The sequence below is a fragment of the Pogona vitticeps genome, chromosome 5, assembly GCF_051106095.1.
Source record: "Pogona vitticeps strain Pit_001003342236 chromosome 5, PviZW2.1, whole genome shotgun sequence".
Taxonomy (NCBI): Eukaryota; Metazoa; Chordata; class Lepidosauria; order Squamata; family Agamidae; genus Pogona; species Pogona vitticeps.
In genome coordinates, this window is record NC_135787.1 from 76,190,328 (window position 1) to 76,216,407 (window position 26,080).

Here is a 26,080-nt window from a genome sequence, read left to right on the forward strand (position 1 = left end):
GACTCTTCAGATGTTTGTGACCTTCAGTTCTCCTGATTACTTATCACTGAGAATTCTGGTCTCACAATATTGGGAGTGCTGCAGATATCCCATTTCTGCTTTAAAGGGACAAGGTAGTCACATTTATTTTAAAACTAAATTATATAACACGAAGAACATATAATAATAATAATAATAATAATAATAATAATAATAATAATAATAATAATAATAATAATAATAATAATAATAATAATAATAATAATAATAATAATTTATTGTCATTGTAAGTATATACACAGTATACCATACAACGAAATTCACAGACACCCAGAGACCAGACACATGCACACACATAACATTCCCCAAACACTCCCCACCCACTAGAAGTCCCCCACTAAAAATACAAACATGTACACCTCAGGCCAAGTAACACAGTCCAACTAATTATTCACTACTGGTGGTCTTTAAGCTCATTATTAATTGCAATTATAGCTCTAGGATAAAAACTATTTAGAAAACGTGTGGTCCGAGTCTTAATTGTTCTATATCTTCTGCCAGACGGTAACAGTTCAAAAAAGTTATAAGCAGGATGGGAAGAGTCTCTCAGGATGCTGTGTGACTTCCTCAGACAGCGGGATGTGAAGATGTCATCCAGGGTTGGTAGCTGGAGCCCGATGATATTCTGGGCAATTTTAATGGTTCTCTGTAGAGCTTTTTTGTCCGCTACAGAGCTACTCCCAAACCAAGCCAGAATGCCATAAGTTAGGACACTCTCAATGGTGCTACGGTAGTAGGACAGAAGTAAATGCTGTGATAAATTTAACTTCCCAAGCATTACAGTGGTGCCTCGCAAGACGAAAATAATTTGTTCCGCGAGTCCTGTCGTCTTGCAAAATTTTCATCTTGCGAGGCATGTTTTCCTATAGGAATGCATTGCATTTTAATTAATGTGTTCCTATGGGCCAAAAAACTCTGAAAAAGTCACTTACCAGGTAGGGAGCTGGGGAAGCACCATTGGAGGACTGGCAGGGGTCCCCCGCAACCGTGATTGCCGCTTTCAGAGGTCCCCCGGCAGTTCTCCGATGGTGCTGGGCAAGCCTCTGCACCATTTTTGAATTTCCCGCCCCTTTCCCCTGCCTTTTTCCATTCGGTGGCTTGGCGGGAAATTCAAAAATGGTACTGGGGAAGTCTTCAGAGGCCAGGAGACCTCTGAAAGCGGTGGTTGTGGGGGAAAATATCTTCATTTTGCGGGGCACCTAAAAACTCGCAAGACGCTTTGATCTTGCGAGCTTTTCGTTGCCCGAGGCATTCATCTTGCGAGGTACCACTGTATTTTGATTAATTTTTTAAAAGCTGCTTTTTATGTAACTTGTATGTATAGTGTCCCTAGAAAACATTCACATTAAACTACAGGATTCAGAAGATTTCTATTACGTATTATCTAGTCCATCAAAGTGAGCTATAATTTTGATTTTATTTAAAAAATTGCTAAATATTGGAAACTGGCAACTTAATCCTTTTAGTAATGCATACTTCTGTTTCTCTTCCTTTGCAGATGAAGGCTTTTAGAAAAATGCACAATATAATTGGAAAAATTCAAAACTGGGAGACTAATGTCTCTTCAAAGAGGCATGTGTAAATGCACTATTGTTGTGCATTATGTGACTGACTGTATGCAGGGTTTGATCCCAGGTAATTAATATTTTTAATAACTAAAATATGATGATATTTTAATAATTTGAAGACTTCTGGATTATATGGTCAGCAATTTTATATATAAATTATTATGTGTTTTTACTCCTAATAAAGTAGAACCTAATGAAACAAACAATTTGCCAAAATACATTTGCTGTGGAGTTCAGTGCAAATGTGTTGCTCAGTTTCTTAAGAACTAAAATCTTGTCCCAACTCTGAGAACAACATGGGAGAGGACCAGTTGTGAGACATGTTTTGGACTAAATTGAGTGTTAGAATACTAGTGATCACTAAATTAAGCACTACTTAATTATATTTTCTGAGGATATTTCCATAATTACTAGTTTTATGTTCAAAGTAGTCTTCGCCATGTATAGCAAGCAATGCTGTTTGCATCTTTAATCCATGTACACTCTGCCTGAACACAGCCAGCTGATGAGATTTCACAGATGCTGTGTTAAATTCTACATCTTGAAGCACCTTAATCTACTTGGCGGACATGTAAATGAACAACTATTGAACCAGTTTGTATCTTTGTGCATATACTGATCTTAAATTGTTCCTCTTTGAGTTGCTGATACTTTTTCAAACAAAACGTAAAGTCGGACTTTGCTCTGGTTTCTTTAAAATAGTGCCACTACTGGAATTTAAAAAGTTAAATTCAAGTGGTCTTTAGAAATATATGGGAAACACTGGCACTAAGTTTGCATGAACTGGGCCAATACCAACTCTGTTAGAGGCTGTATGAAAAAGGAATTATTTTGTAGTGGATTTTCGGTTTGTGTATGACTAAATATGTAAGATATCCAGATGAGAAAGAGTCTTGGTATTAGCATAAGTAAAAGCATAATAGCATAAAACTGAGCAAAAGTGGAAGTTTGATTCAGAGGATTTGATTCTTGTGAATCAATTTGATTCTTTCTCTGTCTTTGTTTTCTATTTAGCAAAAAATGGACCACTCAGGCATATTAACATATATACATATAAAATTCAAATTTGGTTTAGTGAAACTGAAACAGGCCTATAGTAAAAGTGCAAGAGATAATGTTTAAAGCAAAACATATTTTGAAAATGCTGCATTTGATTTAACATCTTTCCTTTTTTAAATTTGAAAGGGAAAACAGAAACCCTTGTGTGGGCTTTGAAGAACTGAAGTTTTATTAAATATCAGTCCTTCTTAGTCACAATTAATTGCTTCAGAATAAAAATATAAGGCAAAATATACTATACTCTAAAAGATAATTTAAATAAAGGTACAATTTGGTTAGAAATATGCATTTATTTCTAGAAACCTGAAACATTTAAGACACAGTTATACAGTGAGGTACTGTATTCAGAGGCCCTCTTTGCAAAAATTGTGTTGTGCAATTGCCTCTGCTGTGATTGTTAATGGGAGGAGATCTGAATGAATGAAAATAGAGAACAGGTAAGGCATTGCCACGGTTCAAATTGGCTTTCTATTTGACTGTGATATAGTACTGATCTTACAATGTTTTCAGTATGGCTATGGGCTATACCCCAAAAAACTCTATTACATAAAAGTGCCATTGAAATGTAATGGGGCAGAAGTGGCACAGTGTAACATTTCAAGGTGCTGGCTTTGACCTACACGAACCTGATGGTTTGAGACCTTGATACTTGTTAGAATGTCTTCTCCATAAAAAACCAAAACCAAAAACTGTTTCACCCATTCCTCTCAGGCGTTACTACTGAGGGTGGCCACACCAAGAGAGGTAAGAAGGGTGTTAATAAGGAATTGGGCCTTCTTGGTGGTGGCCCCATTCCTGTTGAATAAATTTTTATTAGAAAAGTACCAGGCCCCCTTTCTTTGAGGCTTTAGAAAACTAACAAAGGCAGAACTCTCTACAATAGTTCTGACGAGCATAATCCCATAGGCAGGAATTTTATAATCCATAACACTTTGTATTCTGATCTTTCTCTTTTTCTGGTTGTTGCCTTATAATTATTCTGTTGTAACAATTATGATTATATTTCTTGCTAAACCTAGACCTGCAGTTGGAGTGGAGACAGGGAAGATGAGGTTTTGTCTTTTTAACATGTGTACTGCCCATAGTAATGTTTTTCATCAATTGGGCGGAATAAAAATTCAACAAATAAATAAATAACATTTCCAGTAGAGCACCTCCCTTTCATAATAGTCTGTTTTATTTCATTTCCCATCCCATTTGGTTTTCTGTGCTTTCCAACAGCCAGAAAGGATTTTGATGCCGCTGAACATGCTTAGTTCATTACGTAAACTGTTCGGAGGGGTTCCTGGTTAGGGTATTTCTAAAGGGTTTTTAACTTCTTAGTTATAATACCTCTCTTCTGTGGTTGTTGGGTGCCATTTTAACTCTCTGAACTTCAAAAGTAGAAGAAATGATAATTACGACCAATGTCTATTGATTTTAATGGGACGTAGGCCCTAATCTTACTTATGCCTAATTGCTAAGATCACATAAGCAACATGTTAAAAATATTGCCAGCATCCCTGCAGTACTAAGATAGCGTTGAAACAGATAAGAACAGTTGGGAGAAGCTTTTTCAGAGGGTAAAATACTGCCCTTGCAACGTAGGCCAATATTTAATAAAGAATATTTCATAATGCCGTTGCACTTTATCAAAGTGGTAAGGGATACAAAAGATGGAGCCTCTGTTCTAGAGGCTGATCTATATGTGGAAACAGGATTTTTGCTCATGCAAGTGAGCATATATAAAGGGATACATCAGTAGAGGAAATCCTATATTCAACAGCCAATTTATTTAGCACTTATTGAGGAGAGGCTGGTTGTAGGCACCTCAAAATTTATTGCCAGCTGTGCCAGAACAGACTGCCTTGAACATCTGTTTAGGAAATCTTCATTCAGAAATTAATGTATATACCACCTCCTCCTACTGCTGACCAAACACTGAATTGTGTCTTAAAAAGAAGGCCTCATGGCTTTCTTACAATACAAGATGCTGTGTCCACATGATTGAATTATACATAATACTAAAATTAAATGCCGCTTTCACATACATATGCATTAAATAAACTTTAAGAGTATGGTTCGTATAAATATTTTGTACTACTTGAACAATAAAAAATACGTTTTTAAAAATTCCTCATGCTGCTTTTTTTCAAAACAAATATAATTTTCTTTACAACAAAATGCTAGCAGCCTTGGAAGCAGGATCAGACTTAGTATTCGGTAGGATGAAGCATTCTGTCTCAGGAGCAAACAAGTATAAAGTCAATATTCTACTATGTCAGGATCAACAGTGTGAAAGACTATTAAGTATTTAGGTATAAATATCTCAGCTAATTTGGAAAAACTGAAAGAAGAGAATTTTAAAATATTGAAAGAAGTAATTAAAAGTAAGTTTGATGATTTAAGAGAAGTTGGATTGTCATAGTTCAACAGAATCGCAGCATCCAAAAGGAAGATACTACAGTACTTAAGATAAGTGTTCTATTTATGATGTTACTGATAAAGATTAGTGAAGAACAGTTAAATGACTGGCAAAACGTGATTAATAAATTTTGTAATGAGAAGAAGTCAAGAATTAATAAAAGGGGATGCTATAAATTTCAAAAAGTTGGAGGATTACAACTTCCCAATTTAAGGCTATATTATATATCCGGTCAAATAAGACATATGCCAGATACTATGTTTCAGTCAAAAATTAATTTGGATGAATATGAAAATAAGAATTGCATTTGAATCTTGTAAATATTCTCTTTATACAAGAAAATAAAAATATTGTAAAAAATATAGAAAATCCCTTTCTTAGAAATATGCTTCTTATTTGGAATTTATATATTAAAAAATACTTATCCCACCAATTTCCCTTTTATATCTGGTAACAGAGTTGGAGAAAATTCCAGGAACCCTAAATGATTGCTTGAGAATGTATTAATAAACAGGCCAGTTATTAGAATAAAGGATTAGAAAAAATAAAGAATAAAAAATAAGTGATAGGCAAGGTTCCCTCTTAAGGTGTGTACCTCCCACTTGACTGCCCCCTCCGTGCAGCATTCCTCCTCTGCTCACCCACAATTATCATTTTCAGCCCCCTTGGTTCTGGTTGTGATGAAAACTCATGAGCGGTGGGTGGAATCGTGCAAGTATAATATTATTGAACTAGAACAGTGGGCAAAGAATTGTTTCAAATTAAATGGTAATGTGGAAGGTTTATGAAATATGAAGGAATTATATTAAAACAGGAAAGTGAAGGTGAAAAAATGTTGTGAAGGGTACATAAAATTTATAATACATTATTGGAAGCAGAAAATCAGGAGGACTTGAAATTTTCATGGGAATTTGAAATGGAAGAAGAAATAAGTTCTAGTGCTTGGAGCAGCATATGAAATACTAGAATGTCAATGAAATCAATGTTAATAAGGATAAATAATTTGTATAAGTTAGTTTAGAGATGGTATTAATTCCAGTGAAGCAAAATCAAGTAGATGATAATTATTTCAAGATGTGCTGGACAGGATGCAAGAAGGTAGGTACTTACTTTCATATGTGGTGGGAATGTGAAAATAAATGGCAATTTTTTTAAGGGAAATTAATGAAATTGGTTGAATTTAGCTGTGTTCTAAACTAGCACTTTTATCAATATTTGAAAAGGATGTAGGTAATTGGACAACTAAAGAATCAGTTTGTTAACAGCAATGAGATTGATTATTGCTAGGAATCAGAACACATATTATAATTTCCAATTAAGCGATTGGTATAGGGAAGTTTGGGATATAGCTGTCATAAACATACATGTAATATAAAAGTTAAGAGGGGATAACTGGCAGGTATGTATTCATAGATATATGGGGAGAATTTATTGAATTTGTATCAATAAAGCAGAAGGAACAAAGCCCAACACAAGAGTCAATACAATGCTGAAATGATGATGGGACTCCACAAGGGTTGCGTCATGGTCCCAGTGGTGAGGAGCACTGTGTGTTTAAACATTTCTTTAGCAGATTTTTTTTCCTTTGCTTTTTGGGGGCATGGGAAGTGCTTGCTGGAGCCTTCTGAAACATCTCACTTGGGGAATGGCTAAAACAAACAAGAACAAATTTTAAAAATAGCAATCCAGCTTCACAGACATGTACTTGAGTTCACACAGTTAATCTAAGCAAACATTTCTTCTAAGGATTTTATTTTGTGGCTCCAAGCAATAAATGCCAAGGAAACTTGTTGAAAAACAGCCCTGGCAATTGCTTTGAGTTTGGGTGAGTAGTGCTTAACAGATTTTCCCTTTTTGGTGTCTCTTTCTGAATGGTAGCGAGCACGGGAGGGCATACTGTAGATCTTGACTGCTGCTATTGATGTCAACATTCAGGATGTCTTTTGCTATGGCATCATTTTTCCACCTGGCAAATGTGGACATGATATTGTGCAGCAATATTGAGGCATTTCCTGGTATTCTGATTCATGAATTGAGAAGTACAATAAACTGGAGCTCTTTTTTTGAAGAACTGAGTCTTAATGGTAAAGGTAAAGGTTCCCCTTGACAATTTTTGTCCAGTCGTGTTCGACTCTAGGGGGCGGTGCTCATCCCCGTTTCCAAGCCATAGAGCCAGCGCTTGTCCGAAGACAATCTTCCATGGTCACATGGCCAGTGCAACTTAGACACGGAATGCTGTTACCTTCCCACCAAAGTGGTCCTTATTTCTACTTGCATTTGCATGCTTTCGAACCGCTAGGTTGGCGGGAGCTGGGACAAGCAATGGGAGCTCACTCTGTTGCGTGGATTCGATCTTACGACTGCTTGGTCTTCTGACCCTGCAGCACAGGCTTCTGCGGTTTAGCCCACAGCGCCACCACGTCCCCTACTGAGTCTTAATGAGTTTCAGATAAATTTTTAATGTAGTAGTTGCAATAATTCATTAATCCTCTAGGAGGCTCTGCGACACAGCAGAAAAAAAATATTTTTCTGCGTTCTTCTGATTTTGGCATTCATGCTTTATTGTATCTTTGTTTTTGTAAAATAAAACCTCATATTGTAATCACAACAAAACAGGTTATAAATAACACACTACGCTTTCGTGCTTTGCATCTGTGCAGTCTTCATTAGAACAGAGCAGGCAGGCTGGGTCAAACAGAGGGCATTAATGCAACAAAAGCCAATAGTCAGTTTTACTACCTTCTGAGGGTATAGTTGTAAGATCTTCAACTCCAAAGGTTTTACTGGCAACCGGTTTGTTAAAAAATAAAACATCATCAGTATAAAGATTGTTATATATACAGCATTTCACATAATATTTTTACTAACAAGTTGCAGTAGATTCCTGACCGATACAAAGTCAGAAGGGCATGGTTGACTGTAACTGAAACTTTGGTCCAATACTAGGTAGCATGTAATACTGCTTTCTTGGCCCTACTTGGAGACATCCTGCATCAGATGAAGGTAAAGTGGAGTGGAGTACAAAGGGGCATCTAGCCAATATTTGGAGAAGAAATAATTTCCAGTAGGATATATTGAATTCTAAAGCGCTCATTCTCTCCCACCATTCCATTCTGAACATACCAACCTTGTTCACTTTCAGAAGCAAAGCAGGGCTGCATCTGATTAAAATGTGGAAGACTACCTAGAATGGGTTTGGAAGGCTTGTGAAGAGCCTTGCCTGAACCATGGCAGAACTGCAGCCAGCCAGAATGGCCAGCACTGGATGAGAGTACTGGTGGCTCTGACACAATATAAAGGAACTTCCTATGTCCTACATTTTATACTTCCCACTTTGACCTATGCTCCTATGGCCCTATTCTGCCTGAAGGCCAATAGAGTGTGATGGGAACACATATGAGCAGCCCTATTGTGCTCCCCCCAAGAAGTCAAGCATTGCTCAGTGAGTGTGGACATCAGTGCTTTACAGAGCTCAAACTATCAGGAGTCTGGGCTTCCAATTACAGGAGCACTGTAAGTACACTTAGCTAAATGCCTTATCAGCTCCTCTACAGACCTTTGTGCTGAACATGTGATGGTCAAAGTGATTTCTGGGAGACAGCACTGGAAGTGGAGTTTATTACACCCATTTAGTCCCTCTGTGCACTTGCAGGCATTGCACCTGAACAGGGCTTAAGTGAAGAGGGAAACTGATGAGCTGCTTTTAATTTATAACACACTGGAAGGTCTGGTGTTGAACTAGGTGTGTGCTTTGGATCTTCTCAGGCATTGAGGTTCCTGTCAATGGCTGCATGTCTCCTCACTGTATTGGTTCAAAGTTGCTTCCACAGGAAAGCACCCTCCGCCCATCTCACTTTGCTCACAACTACGTTTTCAAAATAACTCAGGCAAAACCTAATTGTTTATCTCCAGACCGCTCTAATTTTATATACACTGGTGCCTCGCATAGCGATCCCTCCATTTTACGGTGAAATCGCTTAGCGATGCTGTTTTTGCGATCGCAAAAACGATCGCTTTGTGATGTTCCCCATGGACTATTTTCGCTTTGCGGTGATCGCAGGGAAGCGATCATCGCAAAGACCCCCATTTTCGGCCAGCTGATCGGTGGTTTCAAAATGGCTGCCGGGTAAACAAAATGGCCGCCCGCTGTTTTCAGGCACGGATTCCTTGCTTTAGAGGCACCGAAAATGGCGGCGCTATGGAGGATCTTCGCTTAAAGGTGAGTTTAAAGCGCATAGGAACACATTAATCACGTTTTAATGCGTTTCTATGGGCTTTTTATTTTTGCTTAGTGATGTTATCACTTAGCAGCGATTTTTTCAGAACGAATTAACATCGCTAAGCGAGGCACCACTGTATTTTAATTTAGATGGCAAAGTTTAAGAATATAAGCATTATTATTTTTGTGTTGTGTTTTGTAATGATCTCTTGATCCTTAGCAACCCTTTTCTGCAGAGTACTGCATGATCCCAATATATTCACTGATAGCATTAGGAAGATTGCAACTAGGATCTCATATACACTTCTTGTATCTATTGACTCCAATGAAAATCCCAATGTATCTCGAGGCCACCTGGAATGAACTTGCCTGGCAACTAAAGTACCTAACGTCTCTGCATCATGTTTACCAAATCATCATCATTCAGCGGAGAGACACAGTATTTGGTCTCACCACATTACATTGGCTGGTACTAAGAAAGAAACTGAGTAGCAAAAAGCAGTGGATATGCTAGGGTATTTCTGTCACAACTGTTTCTGTTTGTTTTAGGAAATAAAATGTACATGACCGATGTCTGAAACTTCAGACCCTGCTGGTATGGTACAGAATGCCTGCCTACACTGTGAGTCTAGTTCTGGATGGATTCCTCAATAAAATACGATTCTTCAGGACTGAAACTGCTTGTTCTAGTCCATGAGGGTTCCATAGTCATGCATCTTAAAAACCAAGCAAGAGGAATTCCATGAGCTTTCTCCTGTTGTGTTACGTTTACAGGTTGAAACAATGTTTTTTTGATAAGGTGTGAAAGTGAACTCTTGGAACAGGAACAGCACTGCAACGATACGCAAAGATTTCCAAGCATGTTAAAAAGGACAAATTTATTATATTTGCAAAAGATCCTGATTTACATAGACTTTTCAAAACAATAATGTTCCACAGGAAGGAGGCTGTACCATGGTGCCTGGTAACTGTTTCGTCAATCACCAGACACTATGGTGCTCACATCAGCTGACTTCACTACTGGTGCACTTGTTGATAAAGATGGGGCAGATCCACCCGCCCACTTACCCACCCCACGTAGAAAAATTTTGAGCTACTACTCCCAAAATCTCCAAGCAATAGGTTGGTGGATTCATGAACTATAATCCAGAAAGTACCCCTTCCAGCCTCAGAGAGAGATCCTTCAGGTCAGCACAAAGAAGGGCTTCTTAAATGGAGTCCTTCATGAACATGAGAAGTCAAGTCATATCAGTGCATGCACAAACCTCTCCTGCGCATGTAAGCACATTCAGTTTGCATTTCACATTAATTTGTATTTAGCCACATTTAAGACTGCAACATGAGAATGCCCTGCTTTTGTGATGCTTCATACTATAGCATCTCTTGTGCTTATTGTATTTCTTGTGCTTACTGGAATAGAAATGATGGCACTATGGTTTTTGGTAAGTTGGTGCTGAAAATCAACATACATCACAATAGTACTCAGGAACTTGAAGCACTTAGCCAGGTGACCAAGCAACACTTCTCAGCCGTATGAACACACAGTGCCATTGACAGAAGAACTGGCAGAAAAGAAGGAATGCAGCTAGAAGGAACCTGTGTAATAAACAAACTTTTACCTAGATTGTTGGTTTGGGAATATGTGGCAAATAGTAGCAGAAAAAGATTTAATCACAACTTTTTTAAAAATTACATGAAACTAAAGCTAAGCAAAATATTCTCCAACTTTGATTTTGGGGTATAAATCAACAACTGTAGAGTAGATGTACATTTAGATTGGGAAAACACTAATTTATTTTCCTAATTTAGTTAGGCATTATTCCTCCATCTCATTTATAGCTGCTTTCAACTTCTGAGATTTAATCATGAGTGACTGAGCAGTGGATGAGCTGACATCATGAAAAGACAAGTATTCTGTCAGAGATTTAGCTACATGGTGATGTCACTGAGATCAGCACAGATAAACAAGCAAACTTTTTGTCCAGAAAAAAGTTGGAAAGGGAGGATTTTTGGCACTGCTGAAAATGTCACAGAAAAAGTAGTTTTGTGCGATAGCTAGTTCAAACTGGCTGTTTTGCAGGTTTGCTTTGAGACAAGTGGAATGTTCTAAAGCCTGTAAGCCCTGGAGGATCAAGAAAATTCCTGTATAGCCTGGAAGTGTAGCAGAACAGCATACTGGCTTCTTTAAGTAAGGTTCCTTTTTAGTTATTGCTATGAAGGAAGGCTTAGTGCTTTCATGAACAGAGGATGTCCTCCTTTTTCTCCAGTTAGAAGAGAATCTCTGAGACGTAATTGTTCTCAATAGTGGGTTTTTCCCTCTTCTGCAAATGATATATGATAACCATTCATTGCAGCTGGAACTGCCATTTGGAGGAACAGAGGGAGGGGATTTGCTTGGCTGGCAGGAGCAGGTCCCTGAAAAGGCAGAGCACGATGGATAGACTTCAGTCTTGTTGGACTTACTCTGTGTTTTACTAGGTACTTCAAGATCTATTTTCAAAAGTCAAGCTCTTAAATTAAAGAAGAGAGCCCACCTGAGCACGTTTTGAGATGAGGAATCTGCGGTCAGCATCACAACAAAATTGAGGCCACTGTCCTTTTACATAAAGGTCTGCTCCCAGTCACCTCAAGGTTTCTCCATTTCACCAGCCTAATTGGGCAGAGAAACACCTTTTGTTTTGGAGAGGATGAAGTCAGGAAGCTTTCCCAAGCTATTGCACATCACTCAAAGGTCCACCAGTAAATCCTGACCTATGTTTCTGTTCAGCCCTAGTGCAGAGTGCTGGCCCAACAGCATTCGATTGGGTGATCCTAATGATGACACCTCAGCATAGTCTGGAAAAAGTGGCCGCTCTTCATAATCGCTTGCCCAACCTAATTACATATTCCTCCTGCGGGTTATGGGTATCCTGGGCAAAGGCCTGCAAGTGTCAACCTGAAAGGCTGGCCCCACTGTGCCATGTTAAAGAACTGCCAAAGAGAAGAGTTCTTGGTATCTTGGCTATCATCTAGTATTTCTCATCCTCCTCAGAATCTTCTCCAGCTGTGGCAGCCTCAAGTGCTGCAAGAGCCTCTGCTACATCTGCATCTTCCTCCTCTACTTCTCCATTCACCTCTTCATGGCAATCATACTCAGCTTCTTGTTGAACATCTGTCTTGGCTTGTGGATATGGGGCATCACTGGATGTTTTGTTCTTGAAACAAGCATTTAAAGGGCCTGTCCTACAGGCTTTATCTCCTGAATCAGAGCGTTGAGGCTCACACCATGGTAGGTCCCTACTCTGTTTGGTCCCAGCTGTGCATTCTATGTTTTGGTCTATGTAGCTGTGGTTCGATGCACTTTTACTTCCAGCAGCTTTTAGTTTCCCAGCATGGCTGGCATTCTTAGGATAACTGGGTCCAGGTGGATGTGCACCATTGCCTTGCATGTCCAGTATGGCACTTTGATGGGAAGAAATGTTTTCGCCTGTACTCTGAAATTCTTCATAGTGGAAATTTTCTGTTGTCTCTGAAGGTAACTTTCGACAAACTTCAATGTTAGGAATCTCATGGTTGTCACATGTCTGTGGCTGGGAGATCCTTTTGGCTGAAGAATCTGAAAGCTGGCCAGAGTAGACGTGTGTGCTGCTCTCTCTACTTTGGTTTGTGTTGGGATTGGGATAGGAATGTACCCCATTGCACTTTTCAACAGAGTTCCCAAGTTCTTCCTCATGAAAAAAGGTGCTTCTGTGATTCTGAGCAGCACCCTTAGTGTTGTTCAGTTTGTGTCTATTTGCTGCTGGTTGTATCTCAGCTTTCTGCAAGTGATCATTATGTGGCTGAACGTCATTGTTTTGCTTACATTTGAATTTGCCTCCATCTTGCTCATCTGGCTTGTAGTTTATTTCATTGACGTATCCAGATGGCTGCACTTCTTGAGGATCAAAGATGTAGCTGCAGGAAGTTTGAAAGTACCAATTAGTATTTTCTTTCTATAGTGAGACAAAACAAAATGCACAAGTAGTTGGCGTTCTTCAAACCTTTGGTCTTTGTTTCAAGATTCCTCAGTATTTACAATAATAAGGCAAATGGAGGCAACCTGAGATTACCTTTCTTATGCCTTCTGTATGTTTTGGACCACAACTCCCAGGTGCCTCAGCTAGCACGGTCAAAGAGTATTAGTCACTGTGGTCCAAAACATCTAGAAGGAATCAGGTGGGCTACCCCTGCTCTGTGGGTTGGACCAAGACTTACTTAAGAGTTATGGATGAAAATCATTGCTTGTTGTCCTCATAAAAAGGAACAAGGAATGCCATCTTCCCCTCTCTTTGGCCTGCAAGAGAGTGAGATAGTCTCTGGTGCTGTCAACTCAGCGGTTTTAAGCATATTGTGAAATTTGCACACTTTAATTAGCTCATGTTGTAGAAAACTGTAATAGCTGCTGCTTTGTTTTATGGACTTTTTTTTAAGTCTGAAGAACTGGATAGTTCTTGACATCTTTTAAAATCAGATAATCCTGTGCTTCATTTGTGTGCGCCTGTGTGTTTCTCTCTCTCTCTGTGTGTGTGCATGTGTGCTTTGCTTCTTAAAAGGAAAGAGCATTTGTCTTGCATAAATTGGCCCAGAAGCATTTTGTATAAACTAAAAACATCGGGTTGGGGGTGGGGGGGAAGAAACACTACTTGATGTCACACTGGTAGTCAGGAATATCAAGGGATTTGAACATTTATTGTGTGGGTGTCTTGCCATATCTAAATGAATATTCCTTTCATTTATACTTAGGATAAGTCACTGAAATGGGACACATGTTAGTCATGACTAAGTTATGCCTGATAACTTAAGACACCTTACATAATAACCTAAAACATGACTTTTTAAAGAACTGTCATGTTCTTTACAATGATGGAAAAGAATGTCCACTTTCCAAATCTTAGATGTTGCAGAGATGGTCATGTGGCTATTTCCACAGCTGTTCTGGGAAGGCTCCATGGAAATTCTAGGGGAGAATAGTGACTCCTCGTGGTTCCTGTCTTGTACCATAGCCAGGTGACAACAATATCTCTTATTCCTGGGGAAAATGGGGTATGTCCTAAAATGGGCAGATGAACATTCTGGAGTTTCAAGCTCTCCAGGGGTGGGTGGGGAGGGACAATACTGGAAAATATCTATATGCCTATATGCCAGGAAGAATTTGCTGCTGGTGGTGGCATAGCTGAATAAATCTGGATCAGCCCTTTATCTGGAGCATTTTTACAACAGTAATAACTGATATCCAGTATACAGTGGATACAACGAGGTGCTAGGACTCAGGAGGACTGAGTTTGAATCGTTGCTCAGCCACGGAAACTCACTGGGGGTGTGGATCTGGTAAAACTACTCCTTAAATATCTCACCTTGAAAGCGCTATTTGTATCACTATAAATGGTTCCAACCTGATAGCACATACCAACAACAATCAAACAGTGTGCAATTCAACTTAAAGCAAATCTTTAGAAATAATGCTCTTTTGTGTAAGCCCAGCCCCAAGTGATTCTGAATTGGTCCTTAGACTCCGTACCTTTGTATCATTTTACAGCACCTGCACCCCATCTGTATTCTTCTTGATTAATATCTGAAAAGAAAAGTAGTTAGCAAAAGTGAAGATGAAATGTATTTCAACAGTACCTGCCCATGCTACAAAAATAAAATACCATAGTTTCCTCCCTATCTCCCAAAGTCTTCGACTTTTAAATGACAGAACTCTATACACAATGAACTCTATACACTCTATACAATAGGGCAATATTTCCTGAGAATTACACAGATGATTTGAAGGAAAGAAGTGACTGGGCAAGCAAAATATTGCACGGTTACAGTTGTGGTTGAAAATAAGGGGGATTTCCTTGTCACCAAGTAGGATTAAACTGCAAACTTCCTTGGTTAAATATTAACTAGCATCTATTTCTACTCAACCTGAAATCAGCTGTTGAAATTAAATATAACCCTTTCCTGAAAAGTGAGGTAGAAGCTGGCAGAACCACATTCAAGTTTGTGTAATTACAGTGTGTGATAATTATATTGCTGCAGTTTACATTGTAGATGCAAACCTACCCTTACTGAATAGTGGCTAACTGTTTCATGTGGTAAAGATCTCATCATCTAACATGAACTATGTTTTCAACAGAAAGTAGAGCGGAAACACTACAGAGGCAGAAGAGAAAACTGGCTTAGTTGTTGACACAAGCTTGCTTATAAGAGCAGAATCAAGCTCTCCCCTAGAAAGCTCTGTGTGCTTGCATTTATCGCCACTTAGTGGCTTTTGAGCAAAAAGCTTTGTGTTTCAAGCTTCCAAGCTTGGAAAGCATATCAAATCTTCCTGAGAACATTTTGGAAGTATTTAATCCAGTCAGATGTTCAAAGACAAAAGGGTCTTGGAAAAAGAACTAGACTTTTCATAAGCCTTTTCCTCTAAACTTGCATACCTGGAGTTCTGAGTAACTGTATGTTTGCCTTGAAGTTAATCATTTTCCAGAGCCATAGGGCTGACCTACATTTCTTCCCATTGTAAAGCTAACAAATGCTGTATCATCCTTCCATCACAGATGCAGCTAGGTTGGTGTTGGCATGAGCTTCTCTAAACCACCTCTAGCCTGCTGCTTTAACCCTCTGGCTCATAAAAACTTTCAGATATGTCCTGGAGTATTCTGAAATGTATATTTGCTTTACTCGTACCATGTATCATCTCAGGATGTGGATTATTGACTCTTTAGTGAAGTTACAGGTCCAGATATGGAGCCTAACTATGAATATATATATATATTCCACAGACTTAAAATAAGTTCATTCGTGGAAGAGGATATCTTGTTCTGTTGGCCATGGGTTGTACTTTATAGAAGGTCATCCTCTGTTCGAAAGGCTCTCCAAGCCATGTCTGATTTAAAGAGAAAGAAACTCAAAAAAAGAAGGGAGTTTGGGCAGCAGTTGTCCCTTCATAGATAGCAGCTGGACAGCAAACTAGGAAAGTGTACAGGTCACGTGATCATATTGCTATGGCCATATGTACAGCATTGTTACAAAATTATAGTAATTCTTGCTACATTTTCATTGATGTGTATAAACCAGAATGTGCAAATCTGAGACATACTTTGATGAGGTGTTTTCAGTTTTTGTTGCCTTTACCTAAGCAGCAATGTTATATCTTCTGCATGTTTGAGAGAATTTAGAAATGGATACCCATTCCCTTGACTGTTCTGTAACAGTTTTCAGTCGGGAAGTCAAGGGAGCCATCCTTCATCTTTCAGAAGTTGGTTTTAGGAGCTGCTACGTAAGAAGGGATCTCCCACAACCAGAAAACCATTGCCTTAAGGGAGGAAAGAGAAGGTAATTTCGGCAGATCAGATATCTGTCTGTCTGTCTGTCTGTCTGTCTTACAAACAAACAACAGGAAAATTATTTTTTAAAAGTCTACTTACCAATACATCAACAGAGTTGGAGGATCATGATTTTAATATCTGACTGAGCAATATCTGAAACAACAGTGATAAAATTTGATTAGGCAGTAACTACTTGTGGTACTGATACAGTCATCCTTATGCAGAGATTTTGAAAACTGGATAAGGGCAAAATACCCAGTCACAAAACATGCTCAGGGTGCCTTGAAATGTGTAACTGTCACCTTAATGATGTGCCCATTAGATTCGGTCCACACCCGTGCGCAGCAATGTTATCTTGATGTTTTTAAATTTCTGATGTATGCTTTTTCTCTGTTTTTGTTTCAATAAAGTTCACCTTTTTTCTAGCACAAGTTTGTACTGTCCAATTTGTGCATCAGTTTCCATGTTAAAAAAGGAGTTTTTTATATATAAGTCTAGAAGCTGGGCCTTTAATTTCTTTGTCAATTTCCTACTATACTACAAAGGTGACCTACCAGTATTCTAAATGAGTGGCTCCCAAACTTGGTCACCGGATGTTCTTGGACTACAACTCCCAGAAATCCTGGCCAACACAACTAGTGGTAGAGACTTCTGGGAGTTTTAGTCCAAGTACACCTGTGGACTCAAGGTTGGGAACCACTATTTTTAATACACCTTTTTTCAATAAACTATGTGGACTTCCAGATGTATTTGACATACGTCTTTCATTAGCTCTAGCCAGAATTATGGGAACTGCAGCCCACAGCTGTCCATTGCATTCTTAAACAAACAAACAAAACCAAAAACTGAATGGAGATTCTGCTTCATTCATGAAACTATTATCTAAGTCAGAGATGGGGAACCTATGACACTCCAGATGTTTCCCCAGTCTCCAACATGCTCAGCCAATATATATAGTGGTCAGGTATTATGGGAACTGTAGTCCAATAATATCTGAAGGGTCTCCACATCCCTACCCATGACCAGATGGATGGTTCCCCCCATAAAGCCTGCAAAATATCCCTGTAAGTTAACAGAGATGTGATCTTTTCCCATAGCCAACATGACCTACTGCACCATCCAGGCTGCTATCAAACCTTAGAAATATTTGCTGTTTATGAAGTGCTGAATTCTTCAAGAAAATAAATAATTTTTCATGGGGTCATGGGGGAGAGTTGTTCATGAGGGGAGTGTATGAAGACAGTAGAAGCTCAGAGAGAGAGAAAAATCATAACACAATAGGCTGTATGGTGGGCAGTTTCAAAGGTGACAATTTTTTTCTGTGATAAAGGACCTCCATTCTTAAGTCTGTAATTTTCACAGATTCACTGCCATCTACTATACCATTGCTTAACCTGCACTGGTACCCCAGGAAGTTCTCAAGTACCTTGAGGAATCCTTCTGTATCAGGCAAGAACAAAAGAGAAATAATAAATAAAGGAGACATTAACATTGTGGCACCTTAAAGAGTAACTGCAGACCTTCTTCAAGTCTGAAGAAGTGGACTTGTCCAGGAAAGTTCACCTTAAAACACAGCAGTTAGTCTTTAAGCTGCCACAACACTTTTGTCTTCTTTATTTTCTATTTTTCGTTTGTTTTTTCCTGATATGCTAGCACAGACTACCTCTTTTAAACCTTCTATATCAGGATCTCTCCACACTGCATAGACTTCTGAGGCATAATTTAGACGTCTTTTGAACTGTCACTGTACATGAACCAGGTGCAACCTAGAATTAATTCAATGGCAGAACTTGGAAAATTACTTTTTAAAAGTAATTTATTACAGTTTTAAGCCCCATTCCAAGTAGCTAAAACAATTTTGTTTAGTTAATTTAAAAAACAGTGCTAAAATCTGGTGGTCTGTGGAATCAAACACATCTAAGATGTGAAACCATATACCCTGTAATTATAAAATTACCTACAGATATAGTTGCACCATAAAGAAGTAAAGTTATCTCTCATTACGTTATAATAATGATGCAGTTCAGTTATGCATTGGCTACTGTAAAAAGAAATTAATTATATGTATGTTATGAAGAATAAATCAACCCTGAGTGCTCACTGGAAGGACAGATGCTGAAGCTGAGGCTCCGATAGTTTGGCCATCTCATGAGAAGAGAAGACTCCCTGGAAAGGACCCTGATGTTGGGAAAGCGTGAAGGCAAGAGAAGAAGGGATGACACAGGATAAGATGGTTGGACAATGTCATTGATACTACCAACATGAATTTGACCCAACTCCGGGAGGCAATGGAAGACAGCGTGCTCTGGTTCATGGAGTCACAAAGAGTTGGACACGACTTAACGACTAAACAACATCATTGTATGTTACTGGTCATTCCCAAGCTCCCCTCTATTGCAGATTTGTAGCGATGATGGATAGTGGTGGCCAAGCTTTCTTCAAGAAAACCTCTGCTTCTATTAACTCATTAAACAACCCTTGATAACCTTCCAAAGCAAGTCAGGGTTGCAGTGAACATAGCAGGAAAACTTACCTAGCTAGTCTGTCCTAACTTGTATGATTGCTGAAGCAATTGGTATGTGGTTTATCTAGAGCAGGATGGCTATTGATATTGCTGCAAGGCCACACTCTTAAAAATACATGAGAGCCAGAATATGCAACACAGAGCTAGTCTGAACCAATATCATGAACTGCAAGCAGTGTAGCCTGTTCCACGAGAATTCCCAGACACTGTTGTCACTCATTTACTGTTGCTGCAACCATTTGTTTCTGGATTACAAGTGCTAATGTGCTCATATGCTAATTTTACTCATCGAACTGGCCAGTTTTTCTATTAGTGTTTTGCTCATGGGGCAGTATTTGATTGGGGATGAATGTCAATCCAAGTATAATTACATACACCGCAGCATGAAAAGTCACTAAATAATGAGTTGCTACTTGCATTCTTGATCATGTGCTAAATCATAGGACTAATGCATTATGAGGGATGTGGGCAGCAATACCTTAATTAGGTATTAATTAACAAACCTTATGTGTGTGGAGAATTGTTTCCTGCCTGTTGCCCCCTTCAAATGTGCCAGGCCCCCATGGAGGGCCATACGGCCCCTGTTGAGAATGGCTGGACTACAGGATATTTTCTTTTGCTCAATACTATTCACTAAGAGACTCCAAGCAAGGGAAAAATCCCAGAATGTGACTCCTTTTTTCGTCAGTTAACCACTGCATATGAGCATAGTGAGCCATAAACAGAAGTTATCCAGTGGGCATGGGAATCCCAAGCCATGTAGGTCTTTAAAGATAACAACCAACACCTTAAAATGAACCTGGAAAACAACTAGCAACCAATTTAGCTGGCACAAAATAGGTGTTAAATGATCCTGCCAAGAGGCACCCATTAGCCGCCATGTGTTCTACCAATTGCACCTACCCTTCTCTTCAAGGGTAGCCCCATACAGAGCAAATGACAGTAATCTCAAGGTAAGAGTTGCAGGCATCAGCATGGCTGCATCTGTCTTCTCTGTGTAAGAAGAAAGTTTCTAGACTACAGACAGATGATAAAATGCTGATCTGGTCACGGTTCCCATCTGTTACGCCAGGAAGAACATTGGGTCTAATAAGACACCCAAACAGCCTGCCTGGTTAACAAAGGAATTTTTTTCCTTCATCAATCATTAAGGATGTGACAGCTGGATTTCTTAGTTGCAGAGTGACCAGCATCACCTTCTATCTGGATTCAATGTGTTGATGACACTTGACTCCAAAACCATGGGTGATGTCCTGGCAGTGATCTCATGTACAGTATATCACAGAAGTGAGTACACCCCCTCACATTTCATAAATATTTTCGTATATCTTTTCATGTGACAACGCTGAAGAAATAACACTTAGCTACAATGTAAAGCAGTGAGTATACAGCTTGTTGTTGTTGTTGTTTAGTTGTTAAGTCATGTCCGACTCTTCATGACTCCATGGACCACAGCACACCAGGCCCTCCTGTCTTCCACTGCCTCCTGGAGTTTGGTCAAATTCATGTTGGTAGCTTCAATGACACTGTTCAGCCATGTCATCCTCTGTCGTCCCCTTCTTCTCTTGCTTTCACACTTTCCCAACATCAGGGTCTTTCCCAGGGAGATACAGCTTGTATATCATTGTAAATGTGCTGTCCCCTCAAAATAACACAACACACAGCCATTAATGTCTAAACTGCTGGCAACAAAAGTGAGCACATTCCTAAGTGACAATGTCCAAACTGGGCACAAAGTGTCAATATTTTCTGTGGCCACCATTACTTTACAGCATTGGCTTAACCCTCTTGGTCATAGAGTTCACCAGAGCTTCACAGGTTGCCACTGAAGTCCTCTTCCACTCCTCCATGATGAAATCACAGAGCTGGTGGATGTTGGAGACCTTGTTGCCGCTACATGCGCTTGACACCATCTGAACTAAATAAGTTTATCTTGGTCTCACCAGACCATAGGACATGGTTCCAAAAATCCATGTCCTTAGTCTGCTTGTCTGCAGCAAACTGTATACAGGCTTTCTTGTGCATCATTTTTGGAAGAGGCTGCCTTCTGGGATGACAGCCTTGGAGGCAAATTTGATGTAGTGTGTGATGTATGGTCTAAGCACTGACAGGCTGATCCTACCCCACCCCCACCCCTTCAACCTCTGCAGCAATGCTAGCAGCACTCATACGTCTATTTCCCAAAGCCAACCTCTGGATATGATGCTGAGCACGGGCACTCAACTTCTTTGGTTGACCATGGCAAGGCCTGTTCTGAGTGGAACCTGTCCTGTTAAACCGCTCTATGGTCTGGGCCACCGTGCTGCAGCTCAGTTTCAGGATTTTGACAGTCTTCTTATAGCCTAGGCCATCTTTATGTAGAGCAACAATTTTTTTTCAGATCCTCATTTAGTTCATTACCATGGGGTGCCATGTGGGAATTCCAGTCACCAGTCTGAGAGAGTGAGAGCGATAACACCTGCTCCCATTTCACACCTGAGGCTTGTGACACTAATGGGTCTCATGACACCAGGGAGAGAAATCGGCTACTTGGGCCCAATTTGGACATTGTCACTTAGGAGTGTACACACTGTTGTTACCAGCGGTTTAGACATTCATGGCTGTGTGTTGCCTTATTTTGAGGGGACAGCACATTTACACTGTTATACAAGCTGTATACTCACTGCTTTACATTGTAGCCAAGTGTCATTTCTTCAGTGCTGTCACATGAAAAGATATACTAAAATATTTACGAAGTGTGTGTGTGGGGGGGTATATTCACTTCTGTGATATACTGTATATGGGGAAGAGCACTGTAGGAGTCTCTTTGAATTTCCTGAGGAACAGGGAAAAAATGGGAGGAGCAGCCCTAGCCTTAATACATTTTTAAAGAGGAAAGGCTTGTATTTCTTTCACCACGTAATGTAATTTGAATATTTAAAACAAAATCATTAGAATCTGACAGCATAATAAATTGCTTTTCTGCATCACTCCTCAAACTTTCAACGTCAGACAGATAATTTCATTCTCCACATTAGAGCTATCAGAGACAACAAACATCCTCATATATTTGTTTCTACAAGGTGCTATTCACTGATAAACTACCTCTAAGCATGGACCTTCCATGTACCTATTCACGTTTGATAGGCTTCTTTCTCACACATGTACACAAACACACACTGAATTTAATCAAAGAGAGCATTTGTTCTGCCTTAAGGACCGTTTCTGCACAAGAGTTACGTGAGAATAATCTGGATATCTGGGTGATATTCCTCTTACCCGGACAAGACAGAGATCCTGAGGGTGGGTGGCCCCACCATCAGCGGTCTGGGAAACTCTCATTTGGGGGGGGGGGTGACTCTCACAGCAAAGAGTGAGGTTCACAGCTTGGGGATCCATCTGGACCCAGCGCTCACCATGGAAACTCAGGTGGCGTCAGTGGTCCGCACAGCCTTTTTTCATCTTTCATGGATAGCCCAGCTGCATCCCTATCTTGATGTTGGGGGGCTCACTATCTTGGTACATGCACTTGTAATCTCAAGATTAGACCACTGTAATGCGCTCTATGTGGGGCTACCTTTAAGGTTGATGCGGAAACTCCAAGTGGTGCAGAATGCGGAGCCAGACTCCTTAGTGGAGTGAGAAAATATCATCATATCTCTCCCACTCTGGCCGCTTTGCATTGGCTGCCCATTCGGTTCCACGTTGACTTCAAAGTTTTAATGCTCACATATAAAGCCTTAAAAGGTTTAGGGCCTCCATACTTGGTGGAACGCCTACTCCCACCAAAACCTACCCATATCACCCGATCGAGTCAGGAGGTGAGTCTGACGCCGAGGGAGGTCCCGGGGGAAAAAACAAGAAACCGGGCCTTCTCGGCAGTAGCTCCTTGCCTCTGGAATAATCTTTCTCCAGAGATCCATGTGGCCCCCTTCGCTGGGCATCTTTAAAAACCAATTGAAAACTTGGATGTTTAGGCAGGCCTTCCCCTCAGCAATTATTTGACTTTTTTCCTATTTCTTTCCATCTTGAATAACTCTATTACTGACATTTAAATGTTGTTTTATTATTGTTATTATATGTGTTGGAAGCTGCCCAGAATAGTCAGTTGACTAGATGGGCAGGGTATAAATGCAATCAATCAATCAATCAATCAATCAATCAATCAGTCAGTCAGTCAGTCAGTCAGTCAGTCAGTCAGTCAGTCAATCAATCAATCAATCATCTAACTTTCTAAGTCCCTGCTTTTAAATTACTGCACCTTTTTATTTCTCTGAAAACAGTATTGTTTTGCTGCATCTCCTTGCTATGGTGCTTCCAGTATCCAGGAGCATCTTGCTCCAAAGCTGCCCTTCTCTCCCTCTCTCTTTTAAAAAGCAGAACTCTGGTGCTTCAGGCTACTGTATCCTTTTTTTGTTGTTGTTGTTGTTTTTGGTGTCATAGAATTTGATCCTGTCCCCTGCTTTCTGTAAAATAACTACATATCTTGGGAACTGGGGAACAGTAGAACCAGAGTGCTTGCAATAATTCATGCCCTGGAAAAAATTAGCAAAAGCCAGCAGACCCCTGAGATGGCAACAAGCCTTTTCCATGTCTGTAGAAGTATTTGGTGCAACTGATGTGGGGGAAGCTGATCTGTCTTTCCCTGGTGCTGCTTGTTGTTGATTGGAGTTATTTTTAATCTCCACCCTACCTCTACTCTGGGAGGAAAGATCGAGAAATGTGTTTGGATGAGGAAACAACAACGGTTGACAACCAATGACAACAATCAGGAATAAAATATAATGGCACAACCCTATCTCTTCAAAACAGATGAAGCGACACAACACAGTCCTCATGTAAACTCGTGATGAAATTATATATCTGAGCTATTATTTTAACTTCCATGGAAATCAGCACCCTTGTCTAATGAAGGAGTCAGAGTACATATCGGTCCACAAATGTATTTTCAAACTTGGTTTGATGGAGGCTAGGAGACCTGCTACCAGACCCAATATATCTCAAAGCTACTAACTAGGTCAGAGAAGGATCTTTTAAGTGAAATTCTCATCATCCTATAATACGTTTTCAGGCAGACCTGATGTTGCAGTTCTCTGTCACTCTGTCTCTTACACAAAGTTCTAACCCTGGATTTCATGTAGGAGAGGCTATTATATTGATCCTAAATTGTGTGTTTCTGTTAAAAAGCCAATATGAAAAAAAAAATCATCCTAACTACAGCAGTTTATAAGAGAAGAGCTTTTTTTCATGGAATAGACATATTATATTCAAGACTTGTGGGTGAAATGATAATCATTGTCTGTCCTAAGTGTATCCATAGAGAAAGTTTTGGACATGTTTCTAATTTTAAGTATTGAGGAAGTACTGTATATAAAAAGTTATTTTATTATGAATGCCTCATATGCTTTGCACATAATATAGATTTCATTCATTATTTGTGTACTGTTTGTATTAACTATTATTATTTGTATTGCCTATTGCCTAGCTTGTTATTCAGTGCCTTTGCTGGTGCTGGAGTACATGCTTCCACAGATTGATTTTAAGTTTGCACTTTCCTTTTAACACTATATTGACTCCCCTTTTTTTCTTGTGCTTTTGATTTATTTTTATAAATGCATTGTTATGGCCTTTAGCTGTCAAGGAAGATGGTAAGTGCCTTAAGTGATAAGACAAGTGAATGAAGATGCCAGTTTTTTTTTGCTTGTGCTGGCATCATTCTTACATCTTTGAAACTAGCATGACAGTTAAGAGTGTGACCAATGGAGCTTTCACTCTTGTTGCCTCCACACATAAGAGAAGGTTTCCACTTGTCTCATAAATGTGAAACAACTTTCAGAGGTAGAGGAGTCTATCTAGGGCTTCAACATCAGCAACCACCTAAAGGACAGCAAAATTAATACTGTTTAGTGTATTTTCCCATGTATGTGTTTGTGTTTAGTCGTTTAGACGTGTCCGACTCTTCGTGACCCCATGGACCAGAGCACGCCAGGCCCTCCTGTCTTCTACTGCCTCCCGGAGTTGTGTCAGGTTCATGTTGGTTGCTTCGCAGACACTGTCCAGCCATCTCATCCTCGGTCGTCCCCTTCTCCTCTTGCCATCACACCTTCCTAACATCAAGGTTTTTTCCAAGGACTCTTTTCTTCTCATGAGATGGCCAAAGTACTGGAGCCTCAGCTTCAGGATCTGTCCTTCAAGTGAGCAGGATCTGTCCTTCTGTGAGGTCCTTCCCCTTTCTTTGCTCACTTCTGTATCATTCTTTTTCTTTCTCAGAAGAGTTTAGATGAGCTGTGAGTCCAAGTTTTGTTCAAGGTTCCATACCTGGTGTCCTGGGACAGGCTAACTACAAGTACAGTGGTGCCTTGCATTACGTTAATTCGTTCCAGCGAAATCGCTGTAGAACAAAAATGTCGTAATGCGAAAATAAAAAGCCAATTGAAATGCACTGAAACCCCTTCAATGCATTCCAATGGGCTGGAAACTCACCGTCCAGCGAAGATCCTCCATAGGGCAGCCATTTTCAGTGGCTGTCTTGCGAGGAATCCATCCCAGAAAACAGCAGGGAGCCATTTTATTTACCCGGCAGCCATTTTGAAACCGCCAATCAGCTGGAAGAAAATCATCGTTTTGCGAAGAATCAGTTCCCGAAGCAGGGAACCGATCATCGCAAAGCGAAAAAAACCCATTCAGACCATCGTTTTGCGGTTTCGTTGTAATGTGGGGCAATCGTAAAGCAAGGCACCACTGTACAAGTATAAAATGACATTTCCCATGTATAAAATGACATTTTTCCTAAAATAATTACAAGAAAAATTGAGGGTAGTTTTATAAACAGTAGTAAGGAGGGGAGAGGGATCAAGGCGCCTTGACCCTTGCTCCCCCCCTCTTTTGCAAAGAAAGTGGAGGGGAAAAGAAGGAATTGACTAGATTCTAGTCAACAATGATAGCCTTATCCTATGG

At 39.8% G+C, this 26,080-nt stretch overlaps 2 protein-coding genes across 7 annotated transcripts in view; one reads left to right on the forward strand and one right to left on the reverse strand.

The window, feature by feature from the left end:
• RELL1 (RELT like 1) overlaps positions 1 to 4,780 on the forward strand; it is a 36,684-nt gene extending 31,904 nt beyond the window's left edge. The window contains exon 7 of the mRNA XM_020786186.3: positions 1,538 to 4,780. The gene's annotated coding sequence lies outside the window, so the exon portion shown is untranslated. The remainder of the gene's footprint in view (positions 1 to 1,537) is intronic.
• Positions 3,975 to 26,080, reverse strand: part of PGCKA1 (PDCD10 and GCKIII kinases associated 1) — a 75,068-nt gene continuing 52,962 nt past the window's right edge. The window contains exons 2-5 of one of the 6 annotated variants that reach the window (XR_013545514.1): positions 16,720 to 16,773; positions 14,826 to 14,879; positions 7,810 to 13,222; positions 3,975 to 6,719 (exon numbers count right to left, since the gene is read on the reverse strand). Coding sequence is in view for 5 of the 6 variants with exons in the window: in XM_073001128.2 (XP_072857229.2) it covers positions 12,298 to 13,222; positions 14,826 to 14,857 (957 nt within the window). In the remaining variant the exon portion in view is untranslated. Of the gene's footprint in view, positions 13,223 to 14,825; positions 25,041 to 26,080 lie in introns of those variants that run through there. The other 5 variants (XM_073001128.2, XM_078394023.1, XM_073001126.2 and 2 more) reach the window with 5 other exon arrangements.